This window comes from Dermochelys coriacea, chromosome 8 (assembly GCF_009764565.3).
Source record: "Dermochelys coriacea isolate rDerCor1 chromosome 8, rDerCor1.pri.v4, whole genome shotgun sequence".
NCBI classification, from domain to species: Eukaryota; Metazoa; Chordata; order Testudines; family Dermochelyidae; genus Dermochelys; species Dermochelys coriacea.
Genome location: NC_050075.1, coordinates 46,251,943 through 46,278,516, shown reverse-complemented (window position 1 = coordinate 46,278,516; position 26,574 = coordinate 46,251,943). Strand labels below are relative to the sequence as shown.

Below are 26,574 nucleotides of genomic sequence, written 5' to 3'. Positions count from 1 at the left end.
ATGTTGGGGGGCACGTTAGTTGGGCTCTGCTGATGCAAATTCAGCTTTAACCCTTTCCAAGGCTGCTCTGGTTGGAAATTTGCCTGCCTTGTCACCCACTCCAACAGTTTAAAGCAGCTTGATGAAGCAGGCCCAAAGCCAGAGGCAGTGTGTCAAAGCATGCAGATGGCCATGCTGACGTACAGGAGCTGCATGGAGTAGCAAGGACATAACATGTGGTTACAGACGACACTGCCCTGAGCTTGTCTGCAGTCCCTGTTCTATGCACAAGTAGCCTCACTTGTCTACGTCCTGCCGGTGTCTATGTACAGTTTTCCTGCGGTGCATGTAGGACCCCATTAATGTACACAGATGTGCCTGTGTCTTGCCAATGCCACAGCAGGTCTCTAGCACCACAGATCTCCCTAACGGTAAACACTTTTGTTTCACAAGGAGAAAAGCGTGGCCCCAGTTGGGAGAGGGGTAGGGTTAGAAGGACGGGAGCTGACAGGCTCTGCATTTTACAGGCAATCAGTCTAAATCTGGGCTCAGTATGTTATTCGTACGGCTTACACATCTTTGCCTGGAAGGGCTCGCTTTCATGTATGGTACCCCAGGCCTGACATTGGCCCAGATGGTCCATGTCACACATGTGTAATTAGTCTCTGCTCCATGTAATCACGCTCAGCTCCGACCACTGCTGCATGTTACCAGGACCCGAGGCCTCGGACCGGAAGGGGCAGGGCTGGGGGAGGTCAGCCTCCCCCAGCCAGCCCATCCGCGCTGCCTGGCCCGCGCCTCCTGGGGCCCTTTTAAATCACCAGCCCCAGCGCAGCTACCCCTTTTGCCCACCCCCCATCGGTGGCCTGGGGGGTGGAGGTAGGCAATGATGTTAAAGTGCTGCAGTGGCAGTGCTTTAAGCAAGGTCCTTTGCCTTTAACATCGCTGCCCCTTTTGCACCTCTCCCCCGCTCCGTCAGCAGGGCCACTGATGGGGTTGCGGTGGGGCAAAAGGGGCAATGCTTTAATCAGGGTCCTTAAAGCGCTGCCGTGGCAGCATTTTAATGTCGGCTGCGTACGGACCGGTACCGACAGCCACTTTTTACCAGTACACTGTACTGGCTCACTTTCACCCCTGCCTGCCCCACCTCACGCTATAGGGCTCGTCATTTCGTTTTTTGGCGTCATCGATGTCAAGGCCAGCAGGGAGCCCTAGCTTATCTCATCTGACCTCTGGTATAACACAGGCCAGAGAACCTCACCCAATGATGCCTGTATCGAGCCCAATAATTTGGCTAAAGTAACTTTCAGCAAGTCGTCCGGTCTTGCACTGAAGACCTAGAAATGGTGAGGCCACCACTTCCCTTGGTAGCTTGTGCCAATGGTTAAACACTCTCATTGTTAAAACTGGGTGTTAGTTCTCATTAGAATTTGTCTGGCTTTAACATCCAGCCATTACTGCTTGTTATGCCTTTCTTGGGTAGCTTTAAAGAGCCCTTTAGAACTGCGTATGTTCTCCCTTTAAAGGGTTGCCTGTCCCATGGGCAAGTCATGCCTCAAGCTCATCAAGACATCTTCTCCTCTCTTGTCTCACTTGAAATAGCCGCAGATGGCCTCATCCCACTGGCTAACCGAGCATGCAGCCACACACGTTCCTACCTTGCAGCCACAGAATCAATGTAACTGTGTTTACATAGCAGTGACCAGGGTGACTGCACTGAGTGAAGTAGGGAGCTGGGGATCTTTCTCACACTCTTTAGATAAGCAAAGACTTCTAGAGGAGCATTTGCATCACTTCCCATTCTCTTGTGCCAGTATTTATTTAAAACCCTCGGTAACATTTCTTTCTTCCTTGTGGCTCAATGTTAGGGCTGGTCAAAGCTTTTCAGCTGGAAACTTGTCATGGAAAGACTGGTTTGACACCACTGCCATGTTTTCACACACATTTTGAGTTGGTCAAAATTTCTGATGACATTGCAACCCATGCACCAGGTCACAAAGCCACTCCCTTCTATTTACCCTGGTGGCCCCTCCCTCAGCCAGGCCAAACCTGAGCAGCACTGTGACCCAGAGTGGCAAGGTGACCTGCCTTGGGGAGCTGGGATGGAGGGGGGCCGGGGGAGGACGTGGAGCCAGGGAGTGTAGGGGAGGCTGGAGAGCCAAGGTGGGAGGAGAGAAGATTGGGGGGACATTGAGGTACATAAGGGGCTGGATTGGGGGCCTGTGGAAATGGAGTGGGGGTGTTGCACAGAGAACTAGGGGATCTCCTGGTTTGGGGGGGGAATAATGTGGGTAGCCCAGGTATGATGTATGGTGAGGTCCAAGGGGCATGGGCACTTGGGGACTCTGGAGGGGGCAATGCAGGAGGGGGATCCTTCAGCCTGGGGGAACATACAAATACATGGATTGCCGGGGGTAAGAGCTAGGGCACAGCAGGGTGTGTGGGTGTAAGGGCCCTAAGCAGAGGAGTGCTGGGAGAAGACCTAGCCAGCCAAGGAGTCCTGGGACAGGTGGGGAACTGAGGTAGATGAGGGATCCTCAAGTATTTGGGAGGAGTTCATAGGTGTTGGGGAGCAGGAGGTCCATGGGGGAACCAAGGATGTATAAGGGGTTGGGGGATTATGGCTGGGGCTTCATTTGAGGCTGTGGATGTATGCAGGATTCTAGGGGTCAGGATTGTACAGGGCTGGGATTGTGCTAGATTAGAAATGGGGTTGCAGATCAAGTCCATGATTTCTTGTCCTCTCGTACATGGACAGAGAGACCAAATGATCCCCATCTTCTTTATAACAACCCTTAGCACAGTCAAAGAGTTACCAGGTCCCCGCTCATCCTTCTTTTCCCAAGAATAAATTGGCCCCGTTTTTTTAACCTTTCCTCACAGGTCAGGTTTTCGAAACCTTCTATCAATCATTTTTGTTGCTCTCCTCTGGACTCTCTCCACTTGTCCACATCTCTCTTAAAGTGTGGCACCCAGAACTGGACACAGTACACCAACTGAGGCCTCCCCAGTACTGAGTAGAACGGGACAATTACTTCCCCAGTTTTACGTATGACAGTCCTGCTAGTACACCCCAGAATGCTGGTACCTTTTGGTTTTGCAATTACATCACACCGTAGCCTCGTATTCAATTTGTAATCCCAGAGCCTTTCCAGCAGTTCTGCTGCCCAGCCAGCTATTCCTCATTTTGTAGCCGTGTCGAAAGGGAGTGTCGTGTGGAACTGGATTGGACCTCAGGAGGGATGTGTTTGCTTTCCAGTGCTGCCACCAACGTGCTCTGTGATCATGGGCAATGCGATTTTCAAAGGGGCTCTGCACAATGGGTGCTGACCTCTTTTTGAAAAGCTGGCCTTAAGCATTGTATGCCTCAGTTCCCCAGCTGTACTATGGGGATAACAACACTTCCTTCTGCCCACTCTTAGCTCCGTCTTGTTGTCTTAGATTAGAAATTCTTTGAGTCAGGAACTGTCTTACCATGTGCAAAGCAGAGCATAAAGGGGTACTCACGCACTGCAGCCCTGGAACTCCCATGATGCACTGGGGTGGCTGAGCCAGAGGGCAGACCACAATGCATCATAGGAAATGTAATCCATGCAGGCAACCCAGCACACTCGAACTACAAGTCCCATGAGGCACCATGGCAGCTAAGTGGATCTAGTTTGATTTTGTTTTTCAAACAAACATTTAGAGTTGCCCTGTTCTCCCCCTCCACCCCACAAAAGCATCATTTCAGTTTTCCACTGGAAAAATTTTGGTCTAATCAACTTTTTCCTGTGGAAAAATTCAGTTGTGTGGAAATCCCATTTTCCATTGAAAAACGTATTTTGACAGAAAAGTCCAGCCAACTCAAATGAATAATCAAACCAAATGAGTGTAGGAAACAGGTACACCCTATTTGAAACAACAGCCATTCCCACATCCGTACCATCCTGCAAGTTCTGTATAAAGATAGGTCTGTAAACACGCTGCAACTACATTGCAATGCCCTTGGTGGGGATGGCACACGGAGAGGTGGCTGTATATGAGATCTCCGCTTCTAAAGCGACTTCCTGCCCCCAATAAGCCATTCAATCCTTTAGCCCCCTTTCTAAATAAACATTCCCCAAAGCCTGTAGCTCATGATGAGCCGCCTTAGCCTTCAGCTATGCAGGCCAGTTATGGGAGGATTTGTGGAGGCAGAAGGAAGCAATATGTTATAATGCCGATAAGTACCTCCTGGCTGGCTGGCTGGCTATGCTGGCTCTCCCTGAGCATTCACCACACTGGCAACTTCTTCTTCCAGCATTAAAAGCAGACTGGTACTGGATTTCGTTACTGGCCACGCCTTTGTAATGACTGAATTGGTGGAGGTGCCCTTTGCACTTTATTGTGCGATGTTATTGTATACAAAAATCCACCGGGCATTTGCTATTATGGCACCATCCCTCCCTAAGCTTGTATCGCAGCTGTTTGAATCCTAAGCCTCCTGCAGAGAAGTAGTTGGAGCCTGTAGGATTGTTAGTGATGTAGCGTTTTTAGGGCTCGGGCCTGCGACTGCCAAACATTAACTAGCTGGATTTTGCCCTAATTATTCGTACAGCATATTGCAGCTGCCTTATCTAAATACCCCAGCGGGAGGTGTCATTCCTTTCTGACTGAATGGGACAGAGCCATCAATCAACCGAGCCCTCAGTTTTCAAGTAGTCCATTAACTTTGATTTCCTCAACTTTTATAGTTGCCTAGGCCCCACTCCTCAAAGGAATGTAGGTGCCTAACTCCTATTGAAATCATTGGGCATTAGGGGCCTAAATACTTCGAGGACTTGGGCGACAGAGGCTAGTTTTCAGAAGGGACTCCTTGATGCTGTCTGCCGCTCCTGGCAGAGAATGGGCATCACCACCACATATGGGTTCTGGGCCTTGTTTGTAAGGGCAGCAGAGCTAGGACTAGCCTCTAGCTCTCCTGAGCCCTGTCTGCTGGCCCACACAACCTTGCTCGCTACTGTCCACTCCTGTTACGTTTCACCCTGGGCACCGTATTTCTGCAATGTGCTGCCGGAAGGGCTAATGCAAAGCAGGTGCTGTCCGCCTCCTCCCCCGGCACAAGGCAAGATGCAGTGATGAGTCCCCTTAATGGCATAAATGTGTACAGTGCCTGTGTTTCAAACACACTCATTATCCACAGAGCCTGCCTTTGGACGCTCTATTGAGCCTATGTCTGAATGAGCCAGGCACTGGCAGGGCTGCAGTTGCCTGCAGCTGCTCTTCCATTCGTGTCAACGGGTTGGTGCGATTTTGTGGGAATGTTTCTATTGCACTTGGTGAGAGCAGCTCAGGCGCTACGCAAAACAGGCTTAGTTGAAACAACTCAACCCCCAGCCAACAGGACGGCTGGGACCACAACCTGCCCAGAGCAAAGCAGATCACTTGGCTAGGGCCTCAGTGGACATTGGGGAGAGAGTTGTGACTTAACAATTCCTTGGCTCGTGTTGGTTGCTTCCAGCCTTCACGTGTTTCTAAAACTATTTTGATTTATATGTAACGGTCTGAGGCTGCGGGGTACACCGCAGGGCCATTGGCTAAAGCCTGCTGCCATGGGTGCGGAAGCAACACTTGCTGAATAGTTTGGGAAGGAGGGGAAAAATCCAAACTTTGTCATCTGAAAATGTAATCAAAGCCAACTCCTCCCAGGTAGATGCATGGGGGAAGGGGGAGTTGCGAGTGTGATTCTGTATCTCTGAATAGCATCCCGCTGGAGCCATCAAGCTGACAGAACTCCTCCAGCTCCACAAATTTTGGCCTCTAAAGGCAGCAGCGTGTGGGGAGGGGAAGGAGAAGACAAGGGAGTGGCAGGTTTCTTATAGGTGATGGCATAGCACCTCCCTAGCTTTAATTCATTCGCCTGGAACATGCCAGTCAGTTCATGATTGAACGGAGAAGAAAACCTCCCGAACTAAGCCAGTCGATAAACAATGGTCTGCGTGCCTGGGAAAAACAAAACAAGGTGCAAAAATTCAGTGCCAGCTTAATACAAAGAGAGGCCCAAATGCCAGCGGGAGGTTAGTGAGAGAGCAAAAAATCCAAACTATCCTATTGTTTTATACTGCTGCCCATCACCATGGTGTCAGATCACCTTCCCCCTAAAATAGATAGCAGTAGTGAGGGCTCTATTGGACTTCATGGCTCCCTGGCTCTGCTGGGGCGAGAGCTCTGCTTGGGGTCAGGTGGGATGGTTGTTGGCTGACTGTTTTGTGTCGGAGATGGTATGTGGGCAGATGTGGCTGCCAATGCAGAGCAATGGGGGCTTTTTTGAAAAGGAATCCCACCAGAATACTATCAGCTGAGAGACACAATTACACACCTTTACTGTCTCCTTTGGCAATCCCATCCACTGGAACTCTCCCTTCTCGACATGAAGCAACAAAAGCGAAGCTGTGACAAATGATAGTGCTCATTGTTGATCACCAGACTTCACAAAGCCACATCTGGAATAAAGGGCCTGCTGACTGAGTGGAAAGCAGGAGATCCCATGGCTACAGAGCATTGCAGGTGAACAACAGGGGCAGTGCCCAGGAAGGCAGAGCACCCTGGGAAGACTCTGCCCTGACCATGGGTAAGAAGGGCTGACAGAAGGTGCCAGGAGCAGCAGTTAAACTAGGTAGGTGGCACAACAGCCAGCATAGGAGCCGCCACATGCTCCATCCTGCTACTCCTGTCCTTGGGGGTAGGAGTGGCCAAAATTCTTCAGGGGCTCATGCAGACCCACCAGTCTCAATTTGGTGTTATGGAGTTTTTATAGCTGAAAACCCAGAAAGCTGTTTGATTGTTTCTTGGCCAGCTTGTGAGATTTGAGCATCTTGTCAGCTGTATCTGGAGGCACTGAGCTTCTTATGGGATGACCCCATGGAAGGAGAGGGAGCAAGTTGTAATGACCAGAGCACAGGATTTGAAATAAGAGCTGGGTTCTAATTCCTATTTTGCCACTGATATGCTACATGACCACGGGAAAAATCACTTGCTCTCTGGCCATGTCTATGCTACAGGTCATTGGCAATCATTCAGCAGTCAAAGAATGCATATTAAAATTCTAGCACAGAATTTTGTAAAACAGGAATAAATACTAGCCTCCCAGGAACGACATGGGGCTTAATTCAGGTGGGTTTGTAAAGTGGACTTGAGAACCTAGGCAGGAAGGTGCCATTTAAACATATGTTATCCTAAAAAAGAGAGAGAAATGGGGAAAGACTCCAGTCTGGTGAAGGTCTCTCTAAAGCCTATGAAGAAGCTGAAGGGCTGACCGCTTTGCCAGTAGAGGAGATTGAATCTGTTTTCTTGTTCAGCTTCCAATGGATGGAAGGGACAGCAAGAAGAGTATGAAGAAAAACTATGGTGCCTTTACACAATCTGTGGCTAATGAGGTGACTCTTCCATCTTTCAGTGAGTGGAACGAGGCAGTGATCTAAACTTCGGGGTTTGAGTAGTGTTTTGATGGCCAACCCTGCCATAATTTTTGGTGTGGTATGTGGCAAATGACTGGATAATCTGCTGTGGTTTTCAATTATGCAGACAGATTTTCTGCAAATACTTGCCTCAGTGAGTGTTTTTGATGTATTCACCAGATCCTCAAAGAGCCTAGAAATCAGGGGGAGTTAAGTGCCCATGTACCCTTGAGGATCCCAGTGTAGGTTTTTAAACAAACAAGTTTATGAACTATAGAGCTTGATAACATGGAAAGGGATAACTACCAGACAACATACACAAAAGTAATGGAAATCTTTGACCTGAGGAACTGTCTGAAGCTAAACGAGTAGGCTAGATTTAATGTAATTAACATGGTTTCTGCTCCAGCCTACTCTTCTCGCTGATGCTTCCTTTGTGAAGTTAGGGAGACATTAGAAAATGAAGAAGTGTACTTCTCCTGAATAATAATATAAGGCGAACTTTAAAGCTTCTACAATTAAATGCAACACCAGAGCTGGAGGCCAACAAATATCAACGGGTGTTAAATTAAACACATGGTCTGCAAGGATTCCAGGAATGATCTCCATGCCATGTGTAGAACGAGGATTTAAACCATTCTAGAACTACAGGGATTAGGATGAGACCGGACTCATAGCAGATTATCTCACATCTGCCTAGTGCAGGGTTTCCTGCAGCTTTCCCGGAAGTATCTGGTGCTGACCGTAGTCAGAGACAGGATCCTGGACTTGCTGAAGCATGTGTCTGACCCAGTCTAGCCAGCCCTATGTGAAGTCATCTAATTCAGGAGAGTTTTTCTGAATAACTGGCTACTGTGTTAACTGAAATGGGAATATATATATTTCAAGGCCAGAAGGGTCCACTCTGATCATCTAGCCTGACCTCCTGGACAACACAGGCCAGAGAACTGCCCCACAGTAATGCCTACAGCAGATCCTTTAGAAAAGCATCCAGTCTTGATTTACAAATTGCCAGAGATGGAGAATCTACCCTTGGTAAGTTGTCCCAGTGGTTAATTACCCTCAGTGTTAAAGCATGAATTTTTATTTCCAATCTGAATTTGTCTAGCGTCAGCTTCCAGCCACTGGAGCTTGTGATACCTTTGTCTGCTAGACAGAGGAGCCCATTGCTAAAAATGTTTTCTCTATGGGGACACTTAGACTGTGAACCAGTCACCTCTAAACCTTTGTTAAGCACAATAGCTTGTCTTGTGAAGCACGTTTTCCTTTAATCATTCTTGTGGCTCTTCTCTAACCCCTCACCAATTTATCATCATCCCCTTGAACTGTGAACACCAGAACTGGACACAGGATTCCATTTGCAGCAGGGCCAAATACAGAGGTAAAATAACCTCTCTTTTCATAATCGAGATTACCCTGTTGATGCATCCAAGGATTGCATGAGCCCTTTGGCCAGTGTCACACTGGGAGCTCATGTTCAGCTGATTATCCACCATGCCCCCGAAATCTTTTTCAGGAGTCACCGTTTCCCAGGATAGAGTCCCCCATCCTGCACATATGACCTACATTCTTTTTTCCTAGACGTAGATATTTACATTTAGCCATATTAAAATGATGTACCACCTCCCCTTGCACAGGAAAGAGCCTCACTGAAAGAGTTTCTGCCCCTCTCTACCAACCAGGATTCTAAACATGTCACTGACTGTCGGTATGTTCCTCAACAAGGCTCTATATATCATGTGACTGGCCCAGCCATGGGGGGTGTCATTTTATGACATTTCAATGGGCAGGCTTTCTTCCAACTGTGCCCCATCTCCTCTCTGCGACCTTTGGGAGGCAGGGATGCATTAGCATCCCATTGTACAGATAAGGGGAAACAGAGGCACAAAGAGACTAAGTGACTTGCCCATGGTCATACGGGAAGTCTGTGGCAAAGCAGGGAATTGAACATGGTATCCCCTGCCCAACCATCGTTCCTCCCCCACACAGCAGGGAGCCAGTAGTAACTGAAATGCTAATAGAAAATTCATTCCAGGAATGAGTTGCAGGCAAAGATTTACCAGACAGAGAAATAACGAGCCTTTATATAACCAGCTTTGTCCAGCCCCGAAACTAATTGAAGGAGAAATTCATACCTATTTTTGTATCCAGCTACCCCCGCTCAATGGACTGTCACTCCTTAGCTCAAAGGATTCTACTGAAGTGGAAAAAAAATTGTTTTTACAGGAAAACAATGTAAATTAAAACTGGAAGAGGACAAAAGTTTAGTGGAGGCCAATACAGAGACGCAAGTTAGTTTTGTACACAGAAAAAAAAATACTGACCTAATCCAACCAAGTGCAAGAAGAAGATTCAGTGGAGTGTGTTGACCCAGGAATGATGCCCTCAAACAGCTATGGACTGAGCAGGGCTCTCTCATTCCCACAAAACATAGTTGTTGCTAGATTAGAAGTGAGTGGGCTTCCAGGCCCATAAACAGGAGTGGCTAAAACTTGCAGGAGGCAGGCAAAAGCTTCTAGACAAGACAGCTGCTTTTAGGTAACTTACTTTCTTTGAACTGCTGCACTTCAGAGCCAGGTCAGTGATGCTTGCTGTAGTATTCACATAGGCGGCTCAGTTTAACAAGGATGTCTCTGCTAGAAGTACCAACACTGGCCATGTTGGAAAGCACAGTCACGTGAGCCCGATTCTGCCCTTACCTTCACCAGTATAAAATCAACATGACTCCCTGAGAACAATGGGCTACACTTACATGGGAAGTGAGAGAAGAAGTGGGTCCAGGACTGAGATCAGGAACCTAAGAAGAGGCCCTTTTCCAAGGCCACAAGCACGGAGAGGGCTATGGGCTGTGTAGATAATAGAAGGCTTTCTATTCTCACGCATTCCCCATCTGAACCCTGAGTTTGACTATGGACTAGGATTGTACATTAAACCTTAATCAGGTTACTGTAGCACCAGGAAGTAATGACTTTTAAAGGGAGGTTAATGCATAGCTAACTATACTTCCAAGAATAATTCCTAAAAATTATCTTGGATCCTAAAACACCCTAAAGATATCCCTGCTGAGCTTCATCCCCTGCACCCAGATCCCCGAGCTGAGCCCCACCTCCCATGCATCCGGACCCCCACATCTGCACCCAGATCACCCCCCACTGAGCCCCTCCCCCCCGCATCCAGACCATTCCCATTGAGCCCCCCCACACTCAAACCCTGACAAGTTCCACCCTCCCACACCTGGACCTCCCCGATGAGCACCCTGCCCTCCACCACCTGCACCCAGACCCCCACCCCACAAAGCCCCACTCCCCCAGCATTGGGACCCCCTGCCGAGCCCCCCAGACCCAGACCTCCCTGCCGAGCCCCAACCACCTGCACACGGACCCCACCCAATGAGCCCCTGTGCATCCAGAGCCCCTCCACACCCAGACCCCCCACTGAGCCACCCACACCCAAATTGCCCCACACAGAACCCTCTCACCCCACATCTGGATCTCCCCACACTAAGCCCCTCCACACTTGGATCCTGCCAGGCTGAGCCTGCCTGCCCCACACCTGGATTGGGGGCCAGGGCTGGGCATGAATGCAAGACTATCCCTCTTGCTCGCTATCACAGTGCACCTGGTGCAGAGGGGCAGGGCCCAGGGATGTTTCTGGGACAGGCGTGGCCCTTGTGCTAGGTCAGGGTTGGGTGCAGCCTCACTGCTGAGTCCATGTGCTGGGCAAGGGGGAATTGAGGGTGATCTCCATTGCCATGCTGGAGCCTCCACATTTATTTATTGACAAATAAAATATGCAGAATTTTAAAATATTGTATGCAGAATTTTTATTTTTTGGTGCAGAATTCCCTCAGGAGTATCAAATGAACTTCATAAGTAATTTTTTTTAAATTCAGATCTGTTCTCTGTTTGAATTCAGTGTCACATAAGCTTCCCAGAGCGACAGATTCATTTTCACTCCCATTCATACAGCCCTGAGAGAAGGACCTGAATACTTACTTAGACATCAGCAAAACTAACTAAAATCCAATGGGGCAAGAGAAAAGTCTACCTTTGATTACACCCATGCAAACCCAGTGAATACACACTGCAGTTGCACAGGTGCAGCGTAGGAATTGCTCAGACCCATGGTCCATCTAATCCAGTTTTATCTCAGATGCTTCAGAAGAAGCAAAAAGAATCTGGTGAAAGGCAGATGTAGAATACTCTTCACTCAGGAAGGTTTCATCTTAATCCCTTCTAGTGGGAATGGCTGAAGCTGTGAAGCAAGAGGTTTTTATTCCTTCCATTTCAAAGCACGATTTCTGTAACTGTTTATGCATAAGAAGCGGAAAAACCCCAGCTTGACTTTTAGATCCCAGGCTAAGTTTGCAGGATTGGCAGTTTAAAAAAAGCCATCTCTTTCTGTATGACCTGAGCAAATGGGTTTTGTGATCTGTAACGTGACCATGCCGTGTTATTTTTCACCACTTTTGGGGAGTGAGCTGCTCTCTCGTAGAGGCTGGAGTTGTGTGTGAGGAGTGGACAGCATTTTTGCTATTAATATGCTGTTCTTATTTTTAGGCAGCACATTTTGTTTGACTACCATCACAGTAATCTAGCACCAGATGTATGGTGTAGCAGGAGACTGTGAAAGTGAAACTTCCCCTGTAGTCTTGACCTCCTGGCTCTGGTTTCTCCATGATGCATCCTTTTCACTCCTGTTTGTATAAGTGCGTAGAGATACATCTATCTGGCAAGCCCTGCTCTTTGAAAAATCAAGAATAGAGTGAGAATTCTCACAAGGCCCATCACTTAGCACTCATCTCTCAACTGAGGGTCTTCAGATGGTTGAAAAGTACTCTTAAGAGGACTATGTCCCACCCAGGAGCAATGATGGCTTTGGTTATCAAAGGAAAAAGGAGGCAGCTGAAATTTCCTGAAGCCTGAAAAGCACTGTCATGTTTTGATCACAAAAGTTCAAGCAAACAGATTACAATTTCTCAGAACACTGACTTCAGAGCCCAGAATAACCAGGAGGAGTCAGCTTGAAGGGCAACTCTTCAGACGGGTAGAAGGAAAAGCTGTGAAGTGCCTGAAAATAGGGGCTTATGAAAGTGCCTCCAACTAAAACTACAGTACTGGCATAGTACAGTCTCTCCCAGGCTTAACAAGGACTGGTGTGGCATCTACTAGTGAAATCTCCTTATGTGCCAACCAGGATAGGATAGTAGGAAGTCTTATAGCCAATCATTTTTCTACCTTCCCAGAGGGACCGGCACCAGCTGACACTGCAGGTTGGAGGAGAGCATTCTTGCTGCTGCCTCAGCTGATGGTCACAGTCCTGAGTCCACAGGAAGTCTGCAAGAATTTTTATTTTAAATGCCCCAACCACACCTCCAACTCACCTGTGGCACTAACTTTGGCTGCTGTCTTCTTCAAGTGGCTGTGGGATGTCAACAATGTATCCAATGTGGGGTGGAGGTAAACCAGGTTTTGGTTGTTCTGCAGGCGTGAGCCATTTAAGAAAATCTTTAACTCGTAGCTTGTGCTTGCATTATACAAATCAAATATGCTAGAAATTGTCTTGGAAAAGCTCAGCTACAGGTGCCATTGACTACAGTAGCCTGCCATGAGCTTCAGATCATCAGTCAGGACCTCGTCTCACTCATCTTCTTTCAGTCTGAGCTGCTCAGCAGGAGCAGGGATCTTGAAGATTCTGGGCATTATTACCACACTTGTGCGGAAGATGAGATATGGCCCAGGAGCTTGTAGCAGGACTGCAGGTTTTCTGTCACGACAGTAGGGCAGTCAGAGATCAGGCTTGGTCACCTCTGACATTCCTACTTTCCTCACACAGAATGCTGTCTGCCCATTGTTTGCTGGGCCAGGCTTTTGCCAAGGATGATGTAGTGTTCTGCGTTCCATGGTACATATGCTGGAGGACCAGTACCTGGCAGCAGCCATGTCATCTATGAAAACCTGTTTGGTCACAAACTCACTGCAGTCTGGCAGCCTCACATACCTTAGGAGTTAGAGAATTCATATAGCAAAGCATATAGTTTGCCCCTGGGTAACTGCAGGCTGAAGAGGTATTCTAAAAAAAAATCATAATTCAAGCAGTAGGGTCTTCCACAGCTTCAGTCCTCTGCTATGAAAACTCCACTGGACCAATAGCTGGCTCTTTCAGCTAAAGCCAGAGTCCTTTTCCTGCTGGACTGGTTCTCTGAGATTTGATAGGATAGTCTAACTGATGTGATTACTAATGGGTAGCTAGAACACACATCTATAGCTTTGACAGCAGTAGGGGAGTGGAAGAACAATAGTGAGGGAAACAAACAGCTCTTATATATGGGCTGAGCTCTGCAGGTCCTAGCACCTGCTACTACAGCCCTTATTGCCTCACTTTGCAGCTGACTTTAATCTACCCTTTTCAAATTTACATCTCTGTCCATCTTACAGCGGCCCTTTCTCAACAGCGGCACTGGAGAACTAACATGTTCCTCTGAGCCCCTCCTACATTCAGCTTTCTATGTACACATTCCTCTTTGCCATTACACACCATGTTTAAGATTTTTAGGGAGAGGAGGGGTGGCTGTGACTTTTGCATCCCTGTACAGATGAAACAGCGGGAAGGTAAATATGCACATTAGCTCTGAGAATCATGGATTGCCTATCCAGCAGTTAAAGAGACTTTGCATGTTTCCAGGAACTGGTGCTGGAACTTTTAGAGTGGGGATGACATCTGTCCACGCCCCCCGCTGCTCCCTAGAGCTGGGCCATGGTTCCTGGACGAGGGGATGTGGACAGAGGTAAGGGGGCCAAGGCTGGGTGTGGTTGTGGAGCCCTGGATGCAGGGCTGGAAGCAGAGCCCTGCGTAAAACCTGGGGGTGCTACAGCTTAGGGTTAGGATTACATCTCTAGTTCCCATGCCTATGTGCCCAAGGAGAGGACATGTTCCTTCAGTCAAGTTAAAAGTAACATAAATGCAGGCACATTTCTAATGCAGTTCTTCAGTCACCAGGGCATCAAACTGATCATATTTAAAAATCATTGATCTAGCTTTGGTGTAATAAGACAGTAGAAAGCTGATCTCCTGTGGATTCCTGATAACCTATGACCACTTTCAGTACTTAGACCCCCACTACAGAAGGCAAACCAGCATGTTTTTCAAATCTTCTCCTGCCTCCTGTCACGCTCTGGCATTTTGCAAATCACAAGATGCATTTCCCTCCCCCCCCCCCCCCGCAGAAAGCCACAAAAGATTGACCAGGAGTTCCACACTTAGAGTCAAAAATAGGTTTAGTGGAATGTCTTTAGTCACAGCTGTAAGCAGCAATACTGAAAACACTTAGCTTGCACATCTCCATGACAGTACAGAAAGTCTCTTGGTTTGCAGAACCTAAATGTTTTTTTAAAAAACCATGAGAAAGTGACATCCTTGCAATTATTCACAGAATGGTTAGATTCCCTTTAACATAATGCTACCTTCCCCCCTCCTTCACTTGCATGAAACAATTGAGCTCCTACCTTCGGCAGCTGGCGGTAGGAAACGGTGTTTAAATTATAAATAACCTCATTACTACTTAACTATATATACAAATAAAATGTATTAGCAAGTAGCTAGTTCCAAACTGGGATTCCTGGAATACAGCAAAAAAATAGGGATTGGGCATTCAACCTTGTTATAAATCAATGTATGTGAAAAAGGATCATTTGGCAGTTCTCAGAATGCCCTAGTTAGAACTGGCTACTTGCCTCTTTTGCCATCTTGAAAAAAATCACCTCAGCTATATACATATGTTTCATTTAAATTACACAGCAGTTTTTATCATCCCAGAGCCGCTTCCACGGACATCTCCAGCCATCAAGTCAAGTGTGGTATTTCAGGATGATAGGTACTGTAAGAGAGGGAAAAAACAAAACAAGTCTTTCAAACCATACATATACAAACCTAACATCGATCAGTGTCAGAGCTGCAGACGAGAAAAAGAAAAGGTTACTCGGCTTGTGCAGTAACTGTGGTTCTTCGAGATGTGTCCACCTATGGGTGCTCCACACTTCTGGTGCATATGCGCCTCGCAAGCCCTTGATCAGAGATTTTCTATTAGCAATGTCCGTTCAGTCCACACATGCGCTCTCTACAAGCTCGTGCCGCGCTCCGGCATAGGGCTGTATGGGTGTACCACCCTCAGTTCCTTCTGTATCTGAATGTCCAACAAAAACGGAAGGGAAGAAGGGTGGGAATGGAGCACCCATAGGGAAATGTCTCCAAGAACCAGAGTTATTGCACAAGGTGAGCAACCTTTTTATCTTTTTCAAGTGGCATCCAATGCATGCTCCATTAGGTGACTCCCGAGCAGTATCCTCACCAGGAGCAGGGGACTTAAGAATCCAGTCCAAGACTGAAGACAGTATAGCAGAACCAAGCACTGCATCAGATCTGATGGCATGAACCAAGGCATAGTGTTTAGAAGAGGCATGCACTGAGGTCCACTTAGCAGCTCTGCAGATCTCAGACACAGGAATGTTTCTGAGTAATGCTGTAGCACTTGTTTGTGATATGGTAGTATTATCCTTTGGGGTGACAAAACACCAGCCGCATCATAGCAAGCGGTAACACACCCAGAGATCATCTCAAAAGTCTCTGTGAAGAGATCATGGACCCCTTTGATCTTTCTGCAATGAAGACAAGTATAGGTGATTTCCAAAGTTGCTTGGTCCAATCCAGATAGGAGGCCAATGCTCATTGTACATCTCCTGTATGAAGGGAAGTCCCCTGCTGAGATTTATGTGGGTTAGGAAAAGGTACCAGCTGATGAATAGACTGGTTAAGATGGAAATCCAACACCACCTTAGGTAAGAACTTTGGGTGTGGTCATAGGGAGACCTTGTCTTTGAAAAATATTGTAAATGCGGGGTCTGCCATCAAGGTTCCAGTTTCTCCAACCCTACGGGCTGATGCGATAGCTACTAGAAAGGCCATCTTCATAGATAAGTGAAGCAAGGAGCATGTTGCCATAGGTTCAAATGGAGGTCCCTTAAGGTATCAGAGTACCAGATTGAGATCCCAAATTCGAGTAGGATCCTTAACCTGGAGATAAAGATTCCCCAAACCTTTAATAAATCTGAAGGACACGGTGCGCAAAAATAGAAACCCCTCTGGTGGGGAATGAAAAGCTGATATCGCAGTGAGATGAAGCTTTGGGATAAATGATAAACCCAATTTTTTAAAATCCATCAAATAATCCAAGATGGCCGACAGTAGAGAAGATTCAGGCACAAGGGAAGGATGGTGACACCAGTGGCTGAAACCTCTTCCATTTCTGAAGGTAAGTAATTCGAGTTGACTCCCTTCTACTGTTCAGAAGTAAAAACAGTAGACTTCTACAGTACAATCAAAAAAAGCTAACAGAATGTTAGGAATCATTGGGAAAGGGATAGATAAGACAGAAAGTATCATAAAGCCACAATATAAATCCATGGTATGCCCACACCTTGTATACCACATTCAGATCTGGTTGCCCCATCTCATCAATAACAACAACAAAAAAAAGATACATTAGAATTGGAAAAAGTACAAAGAAGGGCAACAAAAATTATTTGGGGGGTGGAACAGCTTCCATACAAGGAGAAATTAAAAAGACTGGGACTGTTAATTTTAGAAGAGAGACAACTAAGGGGATATAACAGAAGTCTACGAAGTCATGAATAGTGTGGAGAAAATGAACAAGGAAATATTATTTACCCCCTTCATATAACCCAATGAAATTAATAGGCAGCAGATTTAAACCTAACAAAAGGAAGTACTTCTTCACACAACGCTCTGGAATTCATTGCCAGGGGATGTTGTGGAGGCCAAAAGTATAACTGGATTCAAAAAAGATTTAGGCAAGTTCCTGGAAGATAGGTCCATCAGTGGTTATTAGCCAAGATGGTCAGGGACGCAACCCCATGCTCTGGGTGTCCCTAAACCTCCAACTGCCAGAAGCTGGGACTGGACAACAGGAGATGGATCACTCAATAAATTACCCTGTTCTGTGCATTCCATCTGAAGCACATGGCACCAGTCAGTGTCAGAAGACAGGATACTGAGCTAGATGGGAACATTGGTCTGATCCAGTATGGCCATTCTTATGTTCTTATAATTCATAATACTTGTATTACTGTTGAGCAGGTGAATTCTAATCCAATGAACCATCTAGGAGACATGCTCGTTTACAAGCATCCTTCACCAGTGGGGGTTGGAAAACAAAAATTCCCAGTCCTTCGGGGAACATTTTATTTTTTTATCCGCCCCATTACAAGTTGGCAGTATGGTGGCAGGAGTTTGCCACACAGTCTTTGCTGGATCCAGGAGTGCTTCATTAATGGGTAGTGCAACCCAAGTGAGCGTCGCCCGACTGCAGAACATCCAGGAGCTTGTGATGTGAGTGTAACTTCCTCAAAAAGTATCTAGAGGGTGTCCACCACCCTCTTCACAAGGTCCTGGAATTGACTAACAGCATCGCCATCAATGGTGGAGGCATGTCTGTCTCAACTGGAGATGAAGACGAAAAAAACAGGGGCCTGAGTGGTAGTCTTTTTGTACGCCCTAGCCTCCTGTCCTCAAAGGCCTCCTTGTGTTGGGGGTTTGGTGGAGGAGGATGTGGTACTCTAGTTTCCTGGTGTGGCAGAGCTCAGTAAATTGCTGCTGCTAAGCTGCTAAGCAGCCAATGGGGAGGCCCATATGGGAGAAGGGTTGGTACCCAGGACTGATCCCACCATCCCAGGCATGGGCAAGGAGCTTTGTCAAAGTATGGGTTCCAGTAATGAGGCAGAAGGGACTCCTGCACTGATAAGGAGAAAACTGAATGTTTCCTTCATCCTCTGCAATGTCCCCCAGTGGGCCCAGTAGAAAAGGGTAGAGAATCCTGTGGTACCAGGGAGCACTGGTCATCCAGAGACTGGCATCTTGGTACTGAGAGTCCTTTGGAACCCATAAAGAGCAGGGACACTGGTTCGTCTAACACCGACATGTCGCTGAAGTAATGAAACACCTGTGGTACCGAATTGGTCCGTGCCGATGCAGCAGTTGGCTTGGGCAGTACTGTAGGCTTGCAGTGCATAGGCACCGGGGCTGAAGATGTGTACTTTGATTTTGTCAGTACCAACAGAGCCAAATGGGAAGGCACGTTGGTAAGTTTGAAACAGACAGTGCTGATCTGGAGGCAGCCGATACTGGGGCCCTGCCAGTGCCGTGTTTCTCTGAAGTGCTCTGGGATGTCCCTGCTCCACTGGTACTGGAGGAGGAATCTTTCACCTCTCTGGTACGAGTCGAGAGTCAAGACCTCGGACACTGTAGACCTAGCACAAGATCAGGACTTCTTGGGAGTTGGCTGCATGGTGGGAGACCAAGCTCCTCCTCTTCAGAGCCTTTCCCGAGTCCCCTGAGATCTTCCCCCTCTTAGGCAAGATGTTTGCTGAAGTCGAAGGGGCACTGGATCTGCCTGGAGACAGATGTATGGGGCGGATGTTTCCAGACCTGACTTGGAAGCGAGTCAAAGGGAAAGCTCCACCTGCAGCAGCTTTAGTTTGGTTCCCCATTCTTCTGAGCTCTAGATTTTAGAGCCAGGCGATAGTTACACTTCTGGGAGATATGGGATTCTCACAAGCAACAGATACATTTAGAGAGGCTGTCGCTGATCGGGATAGCCTACTGACAAGAGACGCAGCATTTGAAACCTGGTGAGCCAGGCATGCCCCCTGGATAGTTCCTTAATTGTGTGTGTCCTGGCAGAATATCCTTAATTGTGTGGTCCTGACAGGCCAAATAAGTTCCCCGGAAAAAAAATGGGAGAGGAAAAACTGAAACCTCTCACACCTATTTAACTAATTCTGTATTAACAACTAACCCTAACTAGAAACACTACATTAACTAAATAACTTCAAAACACACAGAGATGTGCACGAGGTGGACATGCTAGTGCTCGGTCTCAGGCCAAGGCAGGAGAGAAGGAAGTCAGAGTGGTGCTCCCGCACAGCCCTATATACCCTCAGCATGCAGCACAAAATTGTATAGAGTGTATGTGCAGGCCAAATGGACACTGTTAACGGAAAACTTCCGATCCTGGATTAGGAAGGTGCATGTGCACCTAAGGTGTAGTACCCATATGGACACTCCTTGCAGAAGAACCAGATTTCCTTAGTCAACCACGGGACCGCAAGTGCAAATTTATTTCCTTGTTCAAATGGATTCAGTTTGCATCCTGTGCAAATGCTACAGGGACAGGACCCCCTGCCTTTTTCATCCATTTCCAACTCCCCAAACCAAACCTGATGGGACTGTCCGTCAACGTCACTCCAGTCGCTACCATTCCAGCTGTTGGCTCTAACTTTCATTTCCTGATTGTGCATTTCAGCAGGATGAGATAGTCCCTAAGGATATCAGGTTTTTGCTTACTGCCAAGGCGGGGCCTTGCATAAAGCTACACCTGTACCACTGCTTCTGCATGGATGGGAGAATTTTCTCCCAAGGTCAGCAGCACAGGAAGGGCCTTGCTGTTGTGCTGGCCTCCTGGGGGCCCCTTGTTAAAACTCAGCCATTCATCTCAAAGGAAGGGTGGAATGATTTCTCTGCCTCAGAGGAGCGCTCTCTCTGGTTATTGTTTATGTCACTGTAGTACCTAGAGCTCCCATTGCATTACGTGCTATAGAAAACACACAGGACAGGGAACTTGCACTCTAAATAGACATGACAGGCTAAGAGTGGGAGGGGAAACAAAGGCACGGAGAGGGAAGTGACTTGCCCAAGATCACACAGTAAGGTCGGTGGCAGGGCTATATATAGAATATATATAGAATATATATATAGAATAGAACCCAGCTCTGAGTCCCAGTCCTATACTCAAGCCACTGGCCCACACTGTGTGCCAGAGATTATTATACAAGCCCCTTTAAAGGGAGCTTTGTCTCGGAATAGACAAATTGCCATAGATTACAGGTATTTTCAAACATTTTCTAAGAGATGATACCCCAGACCCTTTGGGTCTTCAGTCCATCTCCCTTCATCAGACTATGCAAGCTGATCACGGTGCTACACGCCGAGTTTCCAGGAATAGGGTCTCTCTTTTGTTGAGAAAGTGCAACTCCATCTCCTGCCTTGGTAATGGTTATTAGAAGGTCTTTGCTTAAACGAGACATTTCCTACACACTTGCCTGTAATGCCAGCATGGCAGGGGTTCAGCACAGGCAAAGGGAGTCTCTGGCTAAAATATTGGCTGCATGTGACTGAACATCCCTAAGGAGCAAGACTTGGGGTCACTGGCAATTTCTGCTCAAGTGCTATTGATCAGGTCACATGGGATGGCAAGGAAGTTTTAAGTGTCTATTTTAACATTATTTACAGCAAACAAAATGTTTCAATGTAAAAAAAAAAAAAAAAACAACACCCACCAACCATGCAGTGAAGGGTTGTCAATACTTACTGGTGATCACAAGCAAGAGGATGACAGCAACCAAAGCTACAAGGGCCTTCATCTGCAAGAGGAGTGCAAAGACAGGCAGGAATTACCTTCCTGACATGAGACTGCATGTTTGGTTTGTTCTAAATTAAATGAGTCACCTTCCTGTTTAGATCCAGGACAAGGTATCTGTTCCCCTATCCCAGAATACTGTTGATGCCACTCCACAGACCAGATGGAAGGGAGCGTATTTCAAACAAATCACTTTAGCTGACACCAATTCCTACACTAGCTCTCTGGTGTCTCTTGGTTTAGAAGGCAGAAAGAAAGAGGGGAGTTTGGGGTAAGCTGCATACCTGATCTGGAAAAAACAACACAATAAATCAACACAAGAGTGTATATAGATGTGACCATATACAACATTTATCAGGCACTAGAAAAGTGTTCCCTGATACATCAAACGCCGGGGCCAAATTTTTTCAAGCCTAAGTACCTAAAGTAACACTCTCCCAAGTAACAGTGGCCTGATTTGCAAAGGGTTGAAAATTCTGGCCTGAGTTAAACGCTCTCCCTCTGCTCTGTCATCCTGAATCACCTTTGGAGCAAAGCTTTCTGCAGAGGGAAAGTACAGGGCACTGCACCGCTATCCATCTCAAAGAGCAGAGATGGTGACTGGGTCTGATTTGTAGAGTGGCACTGATGGTCAACTGAATTACAGCCATGTGTGTGGGAACAATTGACATTAGCGCTACACATCGATGGAAACTGGACTAGAGGATCCTCAACACAACTGGAGATGTAACACAATGTGCTGCTAAAACAGAGATGATTGTCGTTTTCAGCTGGAAGTGCAGCCAGCCCAGACAAACAAACACCATGTTTAGTAGATACTCACGGGCCAAGACTGTATTATTAGTTACACATTTTAAATGGCGTCCAAGCACTCTGCACTGCATTGGAATTTCTTCTACATTGCAGATGAACACAAAGCCACTAGTTCATAGTTTATAGATTCTAAGACCAGAAGGAGCGCCATTGTGATCATCTGGTCTGACCTCCAGCATTACAGAGGCCATAAGGCCTCCCTGAATTAATTCATGTTTGAACCAAATCAGATCTTTTAGAAAAGCATCCAATCTAGATTTTAAAATTTACCAGTGATGGAGAATCCACCACTCTCCTTGGTAAGTTGTTCCAAAGGTTAATTATCCTCAGTTAAAAATATGCACCTTATTTCCAGTCTGAATTTCCCTAATTTTAACCTCCAGCCATTGCCCTTGTTAGACCTTTGTCTGCTACACTGAAGAGCCCTCTATTATCAAATGTTTGTTCCCTTAGAACAGCAGAGTCCAGGAACACCCACTGCTTTGGATCATTATCGAGCAGAACCCATCATTAGCATGAATGCATATCCCCTGGAATGGTGGATGAAGCTTGAAGGGACATATAAATCTTTAGTGCATCTGGCACATAAATATCTTGCAATGCTGGCTACAACAGCCTGTTCTCACTTTCAGATGACATTGTAAACAAGAAGCGGGCAGCATTATCTTCTGCAAATTGTAAACAAACTTGTTTGTCTGAGTGATTGGCTGAAGTAGGACTGAGCAGACTTGTAGGCTCTTAAGTTTTACATTGTTTTATTTTTGATTGCAGTTTTTTTGGTACATAATTGTACATTTGTAAGTTCAATTTTCATGATAAAGTTATTGCACTACAGTACTTGTATTAGGTGAACTGAAAAATACAATTTCTTTTGTTTTTTACAGTGCAAATATTTGTAAGCAAAAATAAATATAAAGTGAGCACTGTACACTTTGTATTGTGTTGTAATTGAAATCAATATATTTGAAAATGTAGAAAACATCCAAAAAATTTAAATAAATGGTATTCTATTATTGTTTAACAGCGCGATTAATTAATCGCAATTAATTTTTTTAACCACTTGACAGCCGTAATTTTTAATTGTTCAGTTAATGTCTTGTACAAAATTTCAGCTTGCCTCAATTTAAAATAATCTCAGCATTTTGATATCTCAGTTAAGGATGTACAAAGAAAATCTAGAAAGGCAACTACAGAGCAAAGTGGCAGAGAGCTCAGACAATTATATTCTAACAGGTTTCAGAGTAGCAGCCGTGTTAGTCTGTATTCGCAAAAAGAAAAGCAGTACTTGTGGCACCTTAGAGACTAACAAATTTATTAGAGCATAAGCTTTCGTGAGCTACAGCTCACTTCATCGGATGCATTTGGTGGAAAATACAGTGGGGAGATTTATATACACACACAGAGAACATGAAACAATGGGTTTATCATACACACTGTAAGGAGAGTGATCACTTAAGATAAGCCATCACCAGCAGCAGGGGGAGGAAGGAGGAAAACCTTTCATGGTGACAAGCAGGTAGGCTAATTCCAGCAGTTAACAAGAATATCAGAAGAACAGTGGGGGGTGGGGTGGGGGGGAGAAATAACATGGGGAAATAGTTTTACTTTGTGTAATGACTCATCCATTCCCAGTCTCTATTCAAGCCTAAGTTAATTGTATCCAGTTTGCAAATTAATTCCAATTCAGCAGTCTCTCATTGGAGTCTGTTTTTGAAGCTTTTTTGTTGAAGGATAGCCACTCTTAGGTCTGTAATCAAGTGACCGGAGAGATTGAAGTGTTCTCCAACTGGTTTTTGAATGTTATAATTCTTGACGTCTGATTTGTGTCCAACCCATCACTCTCACAGATCTTGGGAGACAGGCCAGTCCTTGCTTACAGACAGCCCCCCAATCTGAAGCAAATACTCACCAGCAACCACACACCACACAACAGAACCACTAACCAAGGAACCTATCCTTGCAACAAAGCCCGTTGCCAACTGTCCACATATCTATTCAGGGGATATCATAGGGCCTAATCACATCAGCCACACTATCAGAGGCTCCTTCACCTGCGCGTCTACCAATGTGATATATGCCATCATGTGCCAGCAATGCCCCTCTGCCATGTACATTGGCCAAACTGGACAGTCTCTACGTAAAAGAATGAATGGACACAAATCAGACGTCAAGAATTATAACATTCAAAAACCAGTTGGAGAACACTTCAATCTCTCTGGTCACTCGATTACAGACCTAAGAGTGGCTATCCTTCAACAAAAAAGCTTCAAAAACAGACTCCAACGAGAGACTGCTGAATTGGAATTAATTTGCAAACTGGATACAATTAACTTAGGCTTGAATAGAGACTGGGAATGGATGAGTCATTACACAAAGTAAAACTATTTCCCCATGGTATTTCTCCCCCCTCACCCCACCCCCCACTGTTCCTCTGATATTCTTGTTAACTGCTGGAATTAGCCTACCTTGCTTGTCACCATGAAAGGTTTTCTTTCTTTCCCCCCCCCTTGCTGCTGGTGATGACTTATCTTAAGTGATCACTCTCCTTACAGTGTGTATGATAAACCCATTGTTTCATGTTCTCTGTGTGTGTACATAAATCTCTCCTCTGTTTTTTCCACCAAATGCATCCGATGAAGTGAGCTGTAGCTCACGAAAGCTTATGCTCTAATAAATTTGTTAGTCTCTAAGGTGCCACAAGTACTGCTTTTCTTTTTAATTATATTCTAGTAACAATGCTGAAGGGTTTGCTCCTTGCATTGCTGTTACTTAGCACTACCTCTTTGCCCTTCCATAGCACCTTTCCTCCGATGATTTTAAAGCCCTTTGTAAAATACTCTTGTAGACCACATAATACCCCTGTGAATAAAGAGGAGTTGTTACTAACATGGCCGGGATTCCTATCCTCCAGTTGTGTCTCTCCTAAAGACATACTCACAGCTACTGTTGCTTCAACAGGCGTAAGTACAATACATTAATACAGGAATAGCAGAAGCACGGCCTTCAATACAGAGCTGAGGCCTGCGAAGATTAACTTACCCAAAACACACAACACTCCCATCTTCACCAAGCAAAGGCTGCTTGAAGTAGACAGAGCAATGCTGGTACTCATGGTCTCTGGTGGCCTCAGCTCTGGATTCAAGATAAGAGTGGCTGCAAAATGCCCCATTTTCATATAAGCTAGATAAAAATCTCAGATTCTGGCAACCTGCCCATGTTACTCTTAGTAGGGCCAAGTTTTAAGAACATGCATTAAGAAATCCACTCCTTCCCCTCTCCATTTACTCACCTTGCACCCTCGCCACCACATCTGTCTTCGAAGCTGTTTGGATCGATTGCTGAACGCTGTTGCATTGTCTGATAAACTTTCTGTATCACGTGGAGAAAGAAAAGAATTAAAGGCACAGCAGCACGGGCATGTCCAGAAGCACAAGCACATCAGAAAAAAGGCCTCTGGTTCTGCAAATTCACTTATTTTTAAACTATAAAACTAGGCAACCAGGGAATGTACACAATTGCCAAGTGCTTCTGCATAATTATATTGAAATTCAGCATGCTGCGTTTCATCAACATGCTGAATTTCACTAGCAACACAGTAGAACTTTGCCAAACAATGACTAGGAGAACTATTATAAATGGGGAATGTATTTAACAAATTGTAAGTGACCAGACAAGAAAAAAAATCAAGGCTACAGGAAGACAAAATGGTCTGTTAGTTTGCATAACTGTGGCAACACCATAAGTAAACTAGAAACTAAAAATAATGAAAATCAGCACTACAAGACTTGATTGTAGTGTTCTGCAATTATGCCTTTCTCCTGAAAAGCAAGGTGAAATTGCCAAGCATTTAATGAGAATTGTTAGCTCTGCAGAATAGCAGAACAAGAATGAGTGAGGTTCCACAGTAACTTGTAAGGGTCCCAAATACATTATAACATATGAAGTCAAGTCTTTTACAAGTGGACCCTTCAGATTAAAAACACAAAAGGCTGAAAGAGGGAGAATTACATTTAGGTTGAAATATCCAGTAGGACTAAAAATAATAATAATAAAAAAAATAAATAAATAAAAAAGCAAAGTGCTGCCGCAAGTGACCAGCTCAGGGCAGCAACAGATGACGGGTATAGAAATCTAGAAGGTATGTGAAGAGAACAGCTATGACAGGATGGAGACTTACCACTATCTGGAAATGATACTAACTGGGGAGGTGTTGCAAACATCAGCAAGGTCAGAAAAACTATACAAAGGAACCTACAGAGGTTAAACATCTGGACAGCAAATAAAATGAAGTTTAAGCTGGCAAAATGCAAAGCCAATACATTGGGGGGATACTAATCTGAAATACAGCTATTCCGGGGAAGGAGGTTCTCTTCCAACACTCCTGTCTTCCCAGAGAAAGGGTAGGGGTGGAGAGCTGGTAAACAAGAACTTACAGTTCCAATTTAAGGGCAATGAAAGTCAATGTAGAGGCACCAAGGGCAGATTTACAAAGATATTTAAGCACCTAGCTGCATCTTTAGGCACCTAAATATCTTAGTAAATCTGGCCCCAAGTCATGACCCAAGTCAATAACAGTGTTTTTATATAGGGCTCTGGTGAGATCACATACGGAGCATGGCACACAGGCTGAATACCAGCATGCTTCCAAGTCTTTACTCCTGGAGGAATTCTGCGCCACTGCATGTGTGCAGAATTCATGTCCCCTCCAGATTTCTTTGTTTCCAAGCAGAAAAATGACTTTGACAGGAAGCAAAGGGAAGCCACAAGAGCAGTCATGCAACCCTCCCAGGATTTTGGGTGCCACGGCAGCCGGCAGAGAGGTAAATCACTGTGGTGCAGGACTGGAGAAGGCCCTGCTGGTGGCTCCTACCCTGC

General features: G+C 45.9%; 1 protein-coding gene across 5 annotated transcripts in view; it reads right to left on the bottom strand.

Moving 5' to 3' along the window:
* LOC119860687 (vesicle-associated membrane protein 4) overlaps positions 1-26,574 on the bottom strand; it is a 76,759-nt gene that overhangs the window by 27,123 nt on the left and 23,062 nt on the right. For 3 of the 5 annotated variants that reach the window (XM_038414712.2, XM_043520400.1, XM_038414711.2), the window contains exons 6-8: positions 24,989-25,068; positions 20,839-20,890; positions 14,661-15,273 (exon numbers count right to left, since the gene is read on the bottom strand). In XM_038414712.2, coding sequence (XP_038270640.1) covers positions 15,245-15,273; positions 20,839-20,890; positions 24,989-25,068 — 161 coding nt within the window. In that variant the 3' untranslated portion in view covers positions 14,661-15,244. Of the gene's footprint in view, positions 1-14,660; positions 15,274-20,838; positions 20,891-24,988; positions 25,069-26,574 lie in introns of those variants that run through there. The other 2 variants (XM_043520398.1, XM_043520399.1) reach the window with 1 other exon arrangement.